The sequence below is a fragment of the Myotis yumanensis genome, unplaced genomic scaffold (genome assembly GCF_028538775.1).
Source record: "Myotis yumanensis isolate MYYU_CA2020_CCGP unplaced genomic scaffold, mMyoYum1.0.hap1 SCAF_19, whole genome shotgun sequence".
Classification (NCBI taxonomy): Eukaryota; Metazoa; Chordata; class Mammalia; order Chiroptera; family Vespertilionidae; genus Myotis; species Myotis yumanensis.
Window position 1 is genome coordinate 14,674,414 of NW_027223770.1, and position 15,950 is coordinate 14,690,363.

Below are 15,950 nucleotides of genomic sequence, written 5' to 3' on the forward strand. Positions count from 1 at the left end.
ATCTCAAGCATTTTGGGCAGCAGTTCTCCTGGTTTGCAGCAGACATGGGGGCCTCGTACAACCTGAAACGCGGCTAACGGAGATCGGGTCTCAGAACCTCTGTAGCACATGCTGGTTCCCTGCTGTCCTCTTTCTCGGGCGGAAGTCAGTTCTCTCTGACCTGTGTCGTCTTGTCGTGGCCACTGTTCCGTGGCATTAGCAGCTACAGAAATGTATCCCGATGATAGGATGCTCCTGGAATGGAGACTACGCCCTGGCCTTTCTGCTGTTAGGATGGTGTCATCCATTAGCTGCCGCGCTGCTGGTCCCTGAAGCACCCAGTGATATTTCTTGCTATTGCGTTTTGGCTGGAAGAGGCTAGACTCCTGCTGGAAGCAGTGGCTCCCTAGAAAGCCAGAGCGGGTGAGAGACCGGGCAGAGGGCCTACTCTGGGGGCGGGGGGAGCTGCACTTCCTCCCCAGCTTCTGGCCTGTCCCCCACTCCGGATCCCAGCCTCCCCCTGCCCTGCCAGGTGATTCCACTCGTTTCCACCCAAAATATGGTTGTTTTCTGGGTTGTAGGCCCCCCCGCCCCCAGCACATGAGCAGCTTTACAGAATATTCTGTGTGGGAAGAGGGGGAAACCAGCCCCAGCAGGCCCCCGACCCATAGAAGGAGCCTCCTGGCATTGACCACCGCAGTGCGCCAGGCCTCTGCTAGCATCTTCACGCATCATCTCAGGACCCCCCAGCCCCGCAGGAGGTGGGCACCGCCATTATCCACATCTTACAAATAACAAAACTAGTCTCAAGGAAGGCACCACATGCCCATGGCCCCGCAGGATTTGAACCCAGGTCTGTGTAACTCGAGGCTCTGCTTTCTTGCCCACTGGGCTGTACAGCTTCCACAGTGACCCAGGAACCCGCGGCATCTCTGAGCTCCCAGCAGGTGAAGCAAGGGGACCCCAGCTTTCAGCTGAGGCACAGAGCCTGGTCTGGGAGAGGCGTGGGGTTTTATATGCCCCGCCCAAGTGCCAGATCCCGCGAGGCTGACCTGTAGTCCCTTCCTGTCTTCTCCCTTCCCATCCATCACATTCGCAAGCCTGGTCAGCACCCAGCCAGGGCCACAGTCTACTCTGCCGGCTGCCGTCCACCCCCACCTCTTGTGGGGGGAGGCTCTTCATTGGCCACGCTGAGCCGAGGCCTGGCCCAGGCCCCCCTGAGCCCTCTGTCATCACAAGAGCCAAAGGCAGGAAAAGCACCAGGCGGCTTCCCTGTGTGATTCTTTTATTGAAATATAATTCACACACCATAAAACCCACACTTTTACACTGCGCCCTTCAGAGCTTTGTGGTATATTTACAGACTTGTGTCACCATCGCCACTATCTATTCCAGAATATTTCCTCGTCCCTGAGAGAAATCGGTACCGTTAGCATCACTCCCCAGTCCCAGAAGTGCACTTTCTGTCTCTATGGACCAGCCTATTTCGGATATTCCGCATGAACAGAATCATATAATTGGGGTATTTTGTGATGGTTCTGTCCCTTGACACAGCGTTTTCACGGCTCACCCGTCTTGTGATACGTATCAGTGCTTCATCCCATGTTATAGCTGACCCGTGCGCTATAGTTTGAATGGACCACGGCTTGTTCATCCACCCATCAGCTGATGGACAATGGCTCGTTTCTACTTTCTGGCTTCTGAGTAACGCTGCTGTGAGCAATCATAGGCTGCCCAGGATTCTGAGCCCGTCCCAGTCTTAGAGACTGACAGACTCCCAGCTCCCTCGCCCACAGGGCCAGAGCCCCGCGAGCTGGGCTCACCCCTGAGGGGAAACGGGGCTGCTGCATGCCCAGTGCAGCCCGGGCCCTGCACGCGGGCTCCCGGTCACGGAGGTGTGAGGAGGTGAAATCTAGCAGCTGCCTCTGCACCGTGGCATCTGGCAGACATGCCTCACGTGTCTGCCACCTTCACTGTGCCTCGCCTAAGTTCTAAGGGAATTACACCTTCATCTCCATCGGGGCCCACTTACAGCATCCATCCGTCGGTCTCTTACAAACAAATATAGTGCGGTAGGAGGAGAGGACCTGGTTCCCGGAGGCAGGATCTGGAGCTGAGTTTCACTGCCCCATCCACCTGCCAGGGGACCTGAGCCTCAGTCTCCTCTGCTGTAAATTGGGGTCGCAGCCTGCAGCTCATAGCGCTGTGGTGAAGATAGAATGAGATGCGGTAGGAAAGCCTCTGTCCCGCTGCCCACACAGCCACTGCTGCAGCTGCCTCCAGTCTCACTCCGGGACCCCTTCATCAGCCCTGCCTTGGAAACTGCGGAGAGAAATCCTGACACTTGTAGAGAATCTGGGAAGGAAACAGTAAGAAAAGCTTGAGAAGCAAGAAAATGGCTTCGGGAGACGGAACCATTCTTGATCCAAAATAGCTTGCCTGCTACTTTTTCCTTAGACGTTGTCACGTTGTCACGCTCCCTATCTAAGGTCTCACTCATCAGAGATCTGTTTAAAATTGTAAAACCCCTTTCCAAAGCAGATGCCTCCGGGCGTCCGGGAGGCCATCGCTCATTCACAGCTTAGTGTGAATTAGTCCAAAGCTTGCCTTTCTACTCCCACTCAGCTGGGGCCAGCCTCATGGGAAGCTGCCAGCCTAGAAGACTGGAACTTATTTTACTGGTTGCAGGGCTTTTTGAGAAGACAGAACGGGGTGGCAGAGGAAGGGTTTCTAGCAGTTCTTCTCCCCACGCCCCAGGCCCCTGACCTTGCTGAGAATCTGACAAAAGCTTTGTCTGCATCACCACAAACATAGTTCCAGGGAGTGGACCCTGAGGTCCCGGAAGCCAGAGGCCTCAGACTCAGAAAACACAGGCCCGTGAGGGAGGTGCATGGAGGGGTTGGGGAGGGCTGGCCTCGGCCTCCAGGGCATGTGCAGCAGGGAGACAGGCGTTAACAGGGCTTGCTGGAGGAGCTGGGATGTGGGCTGCGTGCGCCTGGAAGTGGGGCGAGGGTTCAGGATTGGGAGGGAAGAGGAGGAGGGGGAATCATTTGGATTTGAATTACTCCCGACAGATCATCTATGTCCCTGACTGGCCTGCAGTTCCTTCTAGCCAAAGGGACCGAGCTCTCCTCCCAGTTGTGAGATGACATTGTCTTGTCCCCTTATTCTCCTCTGTGCGGCCTGGGGAACCTGCGGCACCTTGGCCTGGGCTGTGACGGCTGCCTCTCCGGGCAGAGCAGCTCAGGCGCCCACACCTGTGGCGCTTGGGTGGGAGGCACACCTGGAGGCTGGGAGTGAGGCCGGCTGGGCTCCTGCTGCCTTCCTCTGTCAGTGCTAGGGGAGCTTTAGGTCCTAGATTTCTGCCTGGAACACATCAGGACGTAAGGAGAACAGACCCTGGAAGCTGCCCTCCGACTCCTCCCTAGGGCAGCCACAGTCCAGGGTATGCGCCACAGTGGCCGCTGTCGCAGCAGCAAGTCCCAGGGAAGGAGACAAGATTGGGGTCTCCACCAAAGACCAGGTCAGGTTGTCAAAGGCCAGTCAGCTCCAGGGTTGGATGGAGCTGAGCTGAAAAGAGGGGTGTGGGAGACTGTGGCTTGTATTGAGCCCCAGAACACTCCACAGGAGCCTGCAGCTCAGATTCCCCCCGGAAAACATGGCCAGAGGAGATTTCCAACCTCAAAGCACCCCTGAGAAGCCTGCAACCCAGGTTAGGAGGAAATGCCCCATCATGTGACCCAGGTTAGGAGGAAACACTCCCATCATGTGCACAGGGGCTGGAGCGGTCCAGCGACCAGGAAGGGACACCATCTGCAGAAGGGAGCACCCTCATTCATGTGCCGAAGGGCTGCTGGGGCTCCTGGCACCTGTCCGGAAAGTGACCTGTGACCTTTACAGCGATGGAGCCACGTGCCCCAGCAGCAGGCTTATCTTCTTCGTTATTTGACAAACACTCGGAGAGTGTGCCGGACAGCGTCCTAAGCACCTTACCAATAACAACTCATTTAATCTTTACCACAGCCCTGAGGTAGGTGGAATTCTTCCCCCCATTTTACCGGGGAGGAAAGAAAAAGGAGGCGAAGGCCTCAAGCCGGTGAGAGAGCAGGATGCAAAGCCGGCAGGTGGGCCCTGAGTCCATGTTCTCGCCTGCTTCTCCCTGCTGCCTCCCAGACTCCTCCCAAGAGCTGAGCAGTGTGCCGCCCCCCCCCCCCCCCCCCCCCCCCCCCGCCACGAATACTCAGGGAACAACCAAGAGGGTGCAGCACTTTCACCAAGTCAGCTGGTGGGACCTGGGTGGGACCCCAGCCGGGCTCCCCGCCCCCTCACACCACAGATACACAAATGGTGACAAGTGCCAGAGACGCCTTAGGTCCCTATCAGTCATTCAACAAAGACAGCGAACCCTTCACCTGTGCGGGCATGTTCCCCCGCCGATGAGGGGGGTGGAAAGGCAGGTGTGGTCCCTTCTCTCAGACACTTGCAGCCTGTCTCCCTGGGGCGACAGAACTAAACCATCTGTGGGAGGCTGAGCAGGGTGGGCTCGGAGCTCCTGGGAGGGGCATCAGGACGAGCCCACGGGTTGGGAGCGGGTTAAGAAGACACCATCTTGCCTTAGGGTGGGGATGGTTGAAATAGGCTGAGGGAGGAGAGCAGCTTTGAAATTACAGGAGGGTGAAGAAGGGGAAGATGGTAGATTTTTACAAGGGAAAACTAGACAGCAGTGAAAATGGACAGCTGTAGTTACACAAAAATGCCAAACATGGATCTCGCGGCTACACTGTGGAGTGAGAGATACACGCTATATGACTCATTCATAGGGTCCGAAAACCAAACCATACTGTGTAAGGATGTAACATGGACACTAAAACCATAAAGAAAAGCAAGGACATAAGTACCGTAAAAACCAGGTTATCGTTGGGGGTAGTGATTGGGGGTGGGGGGGGTCGCGAAAGGGGCTCTGGGTGCTGACAGGGCCCTATTTTTTGACCTGGGTGGTGGTCACATGGGTGTTTGTGATGATACATGAAGCTACACATTCTAGTTCTTTGTGCTTCTCTGTGTGCGCAGGTCAGGGGGAGAGGAGTAAGAGCCAATGAAAGGAAGCTCTGCGCTAGGGCGACTGCAGGAAGAAGGCACTCCTTGTGCCTCTCTCCATTCTAAAGGCTGTTTTGTCCATTTCAGCATCTCTGAACCAGGGTGCAGCCTGCTGTTGATGAAACGTGGGATGTTTCGGGGCCTCGCCATCCTGCTGCCCCCTCTGGTTGGCCTCTGAGCCTCCTCGAGCAATGTAGAGCCGACACCATGGGCCTCAGGCCTCGCCCACAGGGACCAGTGAGAGGGTGCGGCTGGCCCGGGGCGACGCTGGGCACCGGGAATGGGAAGGGAAAGCTGGCCCTGTCCTGCTCCACAGCCAGCTTGGGGCCGAGGACCCGGTGAGGCTCCTCCCCAGGCTGTGTCCCGTGGTAACCTGGCCGGCCTTGTGCTTATCGGCATGGGTAGGGGGTGGGAGGACAATCTCCGGGTGGCTCTCAGTGACAGCATTCGCCTGGCCCCTCTCCACCAGCCCTGGCCAAGCCTCCTTCCCACCCAGGGCCCCGCGGAACCCATTCTTCAAACTGAAAGACGCCTCAGCTTCAGCTGAGCCCGGAGACTGTGGCTATGGGCTGTGAAGGGAGGTGTCAGAGGGAGGCAGGGACCATCGGGGTTAGATTCCCAAGGACGTTCCTGATGGCATCTGGTGCCATCAGCACCTCCCTGTGTAACTCCTTCTCTGGAGACTCAACATTCATGGCGGGTAGGATGTCTGGGAGGCGTGGCTGCACTGTATGGAGTGAGCCCATGGAGCGCGCCTTCACCGGCATGGCGCATGGAGCCACCCCCCGCCTTCGTTATTTTCCGTCTACTCGGAGGAAACTAAGACACCAAACAACCAATCGCCAAGGTCACACCGCGGATGAGTGGTGGGCAGGACTGACCTCTCCAGGGCCATCCCCCGAGCCACAGGGCAGCACTCCTGGTCACCTAGTCACGCGTGGCCCCACGCGGCCCTGAGGGGGATCTGTCCTTTCCTAGCTTGTCTGCGCCTTTTCCAGGAGGAATTACCTACTTCCAGAGGCCGCTGCCTGCGCCTCCCTCCCGGGTTCCTCCAGGTCGCCCCGAGAGCAGCCACCCGGCGAGGCGGCCCCCAGTCTCACTGGACGCCTGCCCTGTCCTTGGCCCCGAGTCCTTCCAGTTGTGCTAAAAGTAGCATGGCCAGGCCCAGCTCTGCTCGGGGCCAGGCTATTTTGATTGTGTCCTCAGGAACCATCCCCTGCCGATGGGGGGGGGGCGGGGGGTGGGCGGGTGGAAAGGCAGGTGTGGTCCCTTCTCTCAGACACTTGCAGCCTGTCTCACTGGGGCGACAGAACTAAACCATCTGTGGGAGGCTGAGCAGGGCGGGCTCAGAGCTCCTGGACGGGGCAGCAGGACGAGCCCCTCCCAGGAGCGGATACAGTGTGCATCTTTCACTGCACAGTGTAGCCGTGAGGTTCATGGTGGGTGTTTTTGTGTAACTATAACTGTCCATCTTCACTGCTGTCTAGCTTCTCCGTCTTCACCCTCCTGTCATCTCAAAGCTGCTCTCTGCCCTCTGGGCGCTATTTCAACCATCCTCACCCCAAGGCAAGACGGTGTCTTCTTAACCCGCTCCCAGGAACCATCAGGTGTGGCGCCAGGAACGTTCCAGTGCACACACCTGTCCCCCAAGCTGCACCAGCTGCTGCCCCCCACCCCACGGCCTCCATCACGTGCCCCCTGAGATCTTGGTTCTGGGAGAGAGGGGCGCTGGGACCTGCAGTCTCACAGGACAAGGGGTTAACATGCTCATCCACAGAGAACGCCAGCCGGCCTCCGTGACGCTCCGCTTGGCCCTGTCCACGTAGCGGGAGCGTGTTCGTCGGGTTTATGACACCCACACACACGGAGGCCGCACCAGAAGCCGCCTCAGAGACAGCAAACACTACTTCCGTGGGGGCTGAGAGAGCTCCTTCTCTGGGGTCCTTAGTGGAAGAGATTCGCATCTGGCTGGCTTATAGGAGTCTTAGTGCAGGGCTCCCGCCCCGAGGGCCCACCCCCTCCTTCACTGGGAGGGCCTGGTCCTTCTGCAGAGTCCACGGCAGGCCCACCTCCGGGGGCAGGGGCGCCCTCCCAACCAATCAGCCCCACCCCTGTCTCTCACCACCAAGTGGACTACACCTGCCCTTGAATAAAGAGGTTTCCTTTCACCCAGGGCCCTCCCCTCTCAGCTCCGAGCTCTTCATGTCAGGCACCTTTCACTAGCGGACGCCCAGGCGGCAGCTTCCCAGCACCTGTAGGTGGTGAACAGGTGCGGCCAGCTCTGCTAAGGAAATAAGTTGGCCATCGTTTGGGGGTTGGTTCACTCATTTGTTCGATACACGGCATCGAACGTCTCCTCTGCCTGCTGCTGGTCTGCCCACTGGAGACAGTATCTGATGAGACTGGGCCCCGCCTGGGGTCCTTCCCGGGTTGTCACTGGTGGGCTGTGCAGTCACTCACCTGCAGTGAGGCCAGCTTTGCCCCAGGGGATTGCAACGGCCTCCCCAGGGATTTCATCCGTGACAGGTCTTCGCTCATGCAGGGAACGTGGGGGAAAGAGCATCCAGAGAAGGGAACAGCATGTGCAAAGGCATGGAGGCACGGAAGGGCCTGGTGGGGCCCAAGAAAGCTAAAGAGCTTTGCTGTGTTCTCAGACCGGCTGGCCATGGGCAGCCTGGCTCCTTGGTGAGAGGGATGGGAACTCCGTGGGGCAGGGAGCAGGGTGTGGGCACTACCCCTTCCCCAGAAGGTGTGGGCGCACAGAGCCCCTGCTGCTCTACCTCCGGTGGCTGCAGTCTCTCCTCCCAGCCTCCAATCGGGAGGGGACTGGCTCCTTGACACGGAGGTGCTTTCCTTCCGTTGGAATCTTAACGTTGCACGAGTCACAAGGCCTGCTGCCCCGGCTGGCAGGCGGGTCGGAGGTGTGAATTAAACAACGCAGGGTTCTGATGACTTGGGCCAGGGGTGCGGAGGCCCGCAGAGCCCCTGCTTCCTTTGTCACCGATAACGAGGGCGCTCCGAGGCTGATCATAAACTCATTCCTCAGAGCCCTTCAGGCACCTTGCTGACATCATCCAATAATAACAGCGTGAGGAGCCCCTGTTACTGAGCTTTACAAGTACAGTTTCACTTACTCATTAGATGACTTTGTACGTGGCATGCCTGCGCTCACAGCTAGTCAAAAGCCGGGACTTGGGTCCCAGTCTTTGGGGCTTTAGGAAGCCCCAAACACCACTCTGGCCGGCTTTGCCCTCTGCCCCAGGAGCCCCCCGATCGCCTCTGGCTTCCAGGGCAGGGCTCTGACCCACTCAGACACTCACCGCACCTTTTATTCCAGGTGCCTGGTGCACAGGCCTGAAAGGACACACAGACCCAGCTATCACGTGGTGCTCCACCCGGGGAGCTGGAAGGACCCCTTCCCACTGCCCCTCAGAACTCCCATTGCTGAACGAGACCTGTTCAGCTTCCCCAGCCTCTGGCCGACACCCTCTCTCCTTAGCTTCTATGGCGCTCATTTCCCAAACCACAGCACCTGTGGCTTTGTCTCTGCCGCTCAGCAGTCACTGCTGTGTCGCCTGCAGGTGGAAGGTGATTTAATAAGACACGGTCTCTGCCACAGTGTGTGAGAGACACGTGGTCGGGGCATGGGCTGGAGAGCTCAGGGATGGCACAGACACTGCACCCCTTCCCCCCACCCCCACCCCCAGCCACCGACTCGACCTTGTCCAATGGCATCATGAGTGATGGGAGGGGAACGACTCAACTCAGAAGGGCTGCGTAGCAAACTGCAGGGCACACAGCGCAGGGCGCACGGAAGAAGCCGTTCAGCGCTTGGCCCGCAGTGTGGGAAGGCAGCACCGAACAGCTGCCTCACACAGTCTGGGTGCGATGCTCAGTGAAGGAAAGTAAGTGCGTGAAGACTTACAGGCTGTGACGTATTACACGAGCAGGGATGCCGCTCTGTGTATCTCCTGCTTCCTAGGATGCCTGGCATGAATCTGGGCGCACAGTGGGTATACAGCACATGTCAGTTCACTTACATGGAGTGATTCACTCACCCCATTTGCCACCTCTGATAGTCCTGTGGCTTTCAATGCCACTGTGCGTCTCCACACTGGCAGTGCCTGCCCTGCCGCTGGGGGTGGGGGAGCGGACCAGGTGCGGAGGATGTAGAGTGCCTTGGAGGCTATTAACATATATAACGGTCCCATTATGGGGGTTTGAGTTGAGAGTGGGGCCCCTCATTGTAGAGCCAAAAGCATGGGGCAGCCACTCTCCATGCCATAAGCCCATTCTTTTGGGAAATAAACATTACACTTTCTCCAGTTTGGGCTTCCAAACCACAGGCCCAGAAGAGTGCCTGTGACACGGGCCTGGTCCCTCAGGGGCCCAGGCCGCCACGTGCCCACCCCTCACTAGCCCTTCACCTCTCGTTTCAGCATCCCTACCCCACGGAGGATGAGAAGAGGCAGATCGCGGCCCAGACAAACCTCACCCTCTTGCAAGTCAATAACTGGTGAGTTAGCATCGTCCACCCACAGGCTCTCAGATGCAGGGGCCACTTGCTTGGCAAGGGAATGCGCAGCCTGGAGGAGAGACGGAATGCCTAGTCCTGCCTCGGTCGCACCCACCACGCCAGTCCTCCCATTTGGACTGGCAGCCGAAAGCCAGCATCAGCACAGGCCCGATCGCTTCATTTGCAGCTTCTTAGCGCCCTCTGCTGGGGAACTGTGCTGCGAACATCACTGGCTAGAAAACCCAGCCCCAGCTGCACTGCAGACACACACAAGTGCCTGCAGCCAAGGACTGCAGGGGCCACCAGTGGTCACCTGGTCTGCCCCCACCTATGTGAGCTTAACTAAAATGTTCTGCAGTGTAGTGGTGGGAAGGAGGAGGAAGTGTCAGCTGTCCTGACCGCACAGGGGCCTCAGCTTCCCCTTCTCTGTGTCCGGCTGGGCTGTCAGAAATCTGAGGGGGGGGGGAGGGGGGGGGCGGGTATCTGGCTGGATGGGAGTACACACAGGATTGGGCTCCCTGATCCAAGCCATCAGCCCTCGGAGAGAAGTCAGAGGTTAGGGCCTTTGACTAAGGAGGCTCTTCCGTCCTCTGTTCAACCCTGACAGGTACGAGTAAAGATTTCTGACCCTCACGCATCCATCCCATGCTGCCTTGTGGTTACCAAGCGATTCCATGAGTCCTTGGGGCCCAGGGCCTTTTACCAGCTGGGCTTTCACCCCCAATCAGACCCCAGTCTGTTCTGTACAGTGGATCGGCTGCTGAGTCTAGAAGCAGCTTAGCCCTCTCTGCGCGCGGGAGCGCGCACACACACACACACACACACACACACACACACACATGGACACCCCACCACCACGCAGGTGTGACTAACCAGGTCTCCACCTTCACCCCTGGGCAGGTTCATCAATGCCCGGAGGCGCATCCTGCAGCCCATGCTTGATGCCAGCAACCCAGACCCTGCCCCTAAAGCCAAGAAGATCAAGTCCCAGCACCGGCCCACCCAAAGATTCTGGCCCAACTCCATCGCCGCGGGGGTGCTGCAGCAGCAGGGCGGCGCCCCGGGGACAAACCCCGACGGTAAGGACTGGAGCTGGACTGGCGGGCGGGACAGCTGCGCAAAGATCCACGGGCTGAACATCTGCTCGGCCACAGTCATCCCTCCCTGACCCCTATCAAAGGGGGTGGACAAACCGGGAAGGAGGAGGGCTTTGCATTATTCTAACAGGCCAGGAGCGACCTCACGGAGGCCAGGGGAGCCAGTGGTCATCGAAGCCCATGACTGCTCCACGGAGCCCCTCCTCACTCCCACTCCCGCCGAAGTTGCTTAGAGCCAGTGCCGTCTGTAAATACAGGAGAGGCAGCGGCTTGTGCATGGAGGCGAGAGGGGCTTTGTTTCCCAGCTTCTCCATCACACTCTTCACAGACACTGTTTTAACTGCCGGTTGCCTGGTGCATAATGAATAATTCAGTGAGCCAGACATTTATAGCTCAGTACAGGGTAGCTCTGTGGGGGAGGGGAAGTGAAGGTGTTCATGTGTGCATCCCTACCTGCACGTGTGTGTCCCTTCCTGCATATGTGAGTCCCTACCTGCATGTGTGTATCCCTTCCTGCACGTGTGCATCCCTACCTGCACGTGTGCGTCCCTACCTGCACGTGTGTCCCTTCCTGCATATGTGAGTCCCTACCTGCACGTGTGCATACCTACGTGCATGTGTGCGTCCCTACCTGCACATGTGCATACCTATGTGTGTGTGCGTCCCTACCTGCACGTGTGCATACCTATGTGTGTGTGTGTGCGCGTCCCTACCTGCACATGTGCATACCTACGTGTGTGTGCGTCCGCGTCCCTACCTGCATGTGTGCATTGCTTTCTGCATATGTGAGTCCCTTCCTGCATGTGTGCGTCCCTACCTGCGTGTGTGCTTCCCTACCTGCGTGTGTGCATCCCTACCTGCGTGTGTGCATACCTATGTGTGTGTGCGTCCCTACCTGCATGTGTGCATTGCTTCCTGCATATGTGAGTTCCTTCCTGCGTGTGTGCATCCCTACCTGCGTGTGTGCGTCCCTTCCTGCATGTGTGCGTCCCTACCTGCGTGTGTGCGTCCCTACCTGCACGTGTGCATCCCTTCCTGCACGTGTGCATCCCTACCTGCACGTGTGCATACCTACATGCGTGTGCGTCCCTACCTGCACGTGTGCGTCCCTTCCTGCATGTCTGCATCCCTTCCTGCATATGTGTGTGCACTTATGTGGCTGCATGGTGGTTCCTGTGTGATGGGCAGTTGTCTCATGAGGGATGGCAGGAAAAGCAGATTGTGGGCTGGGTCAACCAGGGGGAGGATTCCAGCTCTCTCGCCTGTATCCCCTCCAGCTAATGCCTTCACTGTCTGAGACTCAGTTTCCTCCTCTTTAGAAGGGCTAATACCTGCCCTGCACAGGTGTTAGCGGGTCACAAGTATTTAACATGTTTACACAGAAGCGGCTTAGTCCAGGTAGTAGGGATGCTGCTGCCTGGGAGGGGCAGGTGGGGCTGACACAGGGGCTTCATGCCAGCAATTGCCAGCTCACCACCCCTGAGCCGGCCCACCGAACCCTCCAATACTGAGGTCCCTGGCCTGACCCTCCCCTCCTCTCTCGCAGGCTCCATCAGCTTGGACAACCTGCAGTCCCTGTCTTCAGACAATGCCACCATGGCCATGCAGCAGGCCATGATGGCCGCACACGACGACTCCTTGGATGGGACGGAAGAAGAGGAGGAGGATGAGATGGAAGAGGAGGAGGAAGAGGAACTGGAGGAGGAGGCTGACGAGCTTCAAACAACGAATGTCAGTGACCTGGGCTTGGAACACAGTGACTCCCTGGAGTAGTTGGCAGCCCAGATGGCACTGATCACCCAGCAGGAGAGGAGTGTCGTCGGGGGGTTTCAGGGTGGGGGGGAAGGGGACATGGGCAGGCAGCACCAAGGAAGTTGGGCCCTCGCTTCCCAGAATCAGTAGCTTGACAAAATGCAGAGGAGACACCTGCTCCTTCCCGACCACCGAGCTTCTCTGACCCCAGCCCTGCTTCCCCGGAACGCGGAGGACTCTGGGGGGCCGGCCACGCAGCCCTACGGACAGGCAGGAGTGAGATCTGGATCCAGCCACCCCCGAGGACAGATGGCACCCGAAGGCCCTGGCGGAAGGAGTGGATGGTTTATAGCCCTGCACTGAGGCAGAGCAGTGCTGTCCGCAGAGAGAGGCTCTGCCGGGGGACAGAGCAGGAGAAAAGGCAAACACACTGGGGCTCCGGCCCCACCCCCTGAGCGACATTCAAGGGCAGGAGGAGCGACATCTCGCCAGTGGCTGGAGGAGTGGGCGGGGCTGCGGCCTCACATCTTGCAGGTCAGAGTGAGACCTGGATTCCCAGGGCTCCAGCGAATTCTTCCCAGGCCCCACCTCTGGGTTCAGGCAACATGGACTTGGGAGAGAGGGAAGGAGCCACCAGAACCTATCTCTCTTTCTTTCTCCCTCCCTCCTTCCCTCTCTCCCTCCCTATGAAAAGAGTGGTAAGCTGGGCTCAAATTGCAGATTTAGAGGGGTCCCTTCACCTGGGTCTTCAGGACCCGAGGAGGTGGCAGAACCTGAGCTAGGAGGCGCGTCAAGGTGACTTTGGGAGTGACGGCTGTTCTAGGTGTTCACAGAACTCTGCTCCCGTAACGACAGGACAATGGTGTCTCATCCCAGATGTGCCAGCTCAGACGGAGCTCCGCGCACGCTCCACCCCCCACAGACCATCGGAGAGGGTGGAGCCAGGTTAGCTGGGGCCTCTTCACCCTCCAGGCCCCCAGCTGACGTGCTGCTCCAGGCCGGCTTCATCAGCCTGCATCCTCTCCTTCATTTTATCCTTCAGAGAAACAGTGGAGAGAAGCATCCAGCCCAACGAGAAGCCAGGGGTTGGAGAAGGTGCTACATCCCGCCTCCCATCGATTTCCAAAGTGTGGGGAGGGCACCCAAGAGCCAAGTGGTGCCCCCCCCCCCCGGCCTCACTAGCCTGCACCCCACCCGACACACAGCACTGGGGGAACCGGGCTCCCACAGGAGGAAGCTCTCCATCTGCCCTGACACACCTCCCCCCCCAACTTCCTGTCCCCATGATTGGCACCTCCTTCCCACCCAGTGGCTGTGAAGACAGGACCGACTACACGTGTGTTTCCCATTCAGTTTAATTTAATGGACGCGCAGTTTCATTTGTCAGTTGTGCATTGGCCGTCTCCCTCAGTGGCAGGACGTGAGTGGCCACCTGGCTCAACCCGAGGGGACCCTCTGGGGACTTCCCCTCCCCCGCCTCGTTGGGGTGGAGCAAAAGGATGGTCGCTTTCCTGAGGTCTCCCTAAAATGAATGTATTTCTCCCCCAAAAGAGCTGATATTTAATGTTTTACTAGGGATTTTTGAGAAGCAAATAACCTTATTTATAATCTTGGTGATTCGATCATTTTTTACTCCCTTTTGATGCCACAGGTAAAGTCTAGCTTTTTTGGCAATGTGCAGTGGGATAAAATACATTTCCTTCCCTGGTTCGTTTATCTTGTTAACATTAAACACACAAACTCACACGCATGCACACACGCACACACACCCACTTTCCACTTTGGACAGGCACCCGGCCCAGCACAGGCACACCGCACACACGTGCCCACACACCCTCCTCCCAGCCCCTCCACCTGCCTCATGTTATGCAACCTCCTTCTGATGTATCCACCAAACCAGTACTGAATGTGGCTGAGAAGTTTCCAGTAAATCTTATTACCTACCGGGTTCTGCTGCGTGTCCTCTCTTTCTGTGGTCAGTGGGACTGGACCAGAGCGAAGGGGGAGGCCTCCTTGGCACACCCTTTGTTGACCTGACTGCCTCCGTGGAAGGTGACAGGCAGAGGGCTCTCTGGTGACCTCGGTCTCCCTCCTGGGGAGGGGGACAGCCAAGTGCCCACACCCACGTGTCCAAGACAAAGAGATGAGGGCGAGCAGACAGGAAGCTCTGCAGGGCGCTCTCCTGACAGCTTCCCCACAGAGGGCAGAGCTGGGCCGTCTCTTCCACCAAACTCCCCCCGCTTCGAAAGGCCTTTGCTTCTCCCACCTCCATCCTGGGCCCAGAGGGTTCTCATCATTGAAGCTGGTGCCACCACTGCCTCCCCAGCCCTCACATGCCCACCCTTGCCCGATCCCAGAGAAGTCTTGACTGCCACATTCATCTTTATATCGATTGATTGATTTCAGAGAGGAAGGCAGAGGGAGAGAGAGAAACATCAATGATGAGAATCATTGATTGGCTGCCTCCTGCACGCCCCACACTGGGGATCAAGCCCGCAACCCGGGCATGTGCCCTGACCGGGAATGGAACTGTGACCTCCTGGTTCATAGGTTGATGCTCAAACACTGAGCCACACCGGCCAGGCTTGACTGCCACATTCAATCCCAAATCTGTGTCCACAGGGGAGCCTGCCCTTGACCCCGCCCCCCCCCCCCGGGTTCAGCTCTATACTCCCTGGAGCAAGAAGAAATTTAGGGGCAGCTTATCTCTCATCTCACAAGTGAGAGGCCGGCTTTCTGTGACCTTCAGCCTAGAGGTGTCCTTGTCGGGCACCATTGCCGAGAAGTCTGGGGCATCGGTTTAGAAGCAGGAGGAGGAGTTCCTTGTTCATTTCCCCGAAGGCTGCACAGTGTGCATGACCCTGAGCATCCTAGAGCCAGGCCGGAGAGGGTGACGGACTGGTTACAGGGCAAAAGGGCCTCCAGCAGCTCTGGTGGCGGTTCCGGGGTCCCTGCTCTCACTGCGCCCAGCCCCACCCCACCACCGCCCAGCACAGCTGGCGAGCCCTGCCAACAGCAGAGACCTGCCGCCAGCCGGTGCAGGAAGTCTCAGGAGCTTAACAGAGATGATACCTTAGAACAGTGGACGGCAAACTGCGGCTCGTGAGCCACATGCGGCTCTTTGGCCCCTTGAGTGTGGCTCTTCCACAAAATACCGACTTCTGCGCATGGGCCACGAAGTTTCAGTCGCACTGTACGTGAGGGCCCGCACGTGGTATTTTGTGGAAGAGCCACACTCAAGGGGCCAAAGAGCCGCATGTGGCTCTCGAGCCAGTTTGCCGGCCACTGCCTTAGAATCTCACTTCCCAGAGCCAGGAAGATGGCAACTTTCAAAGACGTGTTTTCCAGAGAACACACTGCTCAAAGACAAGCTACCAACAAAAATTCCTTGGCCAAATTAGACTAGGATGAAGTGATACTATATTTTGCTAGCGGAGTTTCAAAAGGCACATTACTATAGTAAAGGCTCTGAAAAGTCCTGCAGGAAAGAAACCTGTTTAACCTGTTTC

At 57.9% G+C, this 15,950-nt stretch overlaps 1 protein-coding gene and 1 long non-coding RNA gene across 6 annotated transcripts in view; one reads left to right on the plus strand and one right to left on the minus strand.

Moving 5' to 3' along the window:
* Nucleotides 1-14,383, plus strand: part of PKNOX2 (PBX/knotted 1 homeobox 2) — a 283,014-nt gene extending 268,631 nt beyond the window's left edge. For all 5 annotated transcript variants that reach the window (XM_070399663.1, XM_070399662.1, XM_070399665.1 and 2 more), the window contains 3 exons: nt 9,516-9,592; nt 10,493-10,671; nt 12,236-14,383. In XM_070399663.1, the coding sequence (XP_070255764.1) occupies nt 9,516-9,592; nt 10,493-10,671; nt 12,236-12,462 (483 nt within the window). In that variant the 3' untranslated portion in view covers nt 12,463-14,383. The remainder of the gene's footprint in view (nt 1-9,515; nt 9,593-10,492; nt 10,672-12,235) is intronic.
* The window catches only part of LOC138997797 (uncharacterized), a 56,849-nt gene that overhangs the window by 31,222 nt on the left and 9,677 nt on the right, over nt 1-15,950 (minus strand). The window lies entirely within an intron of this gene.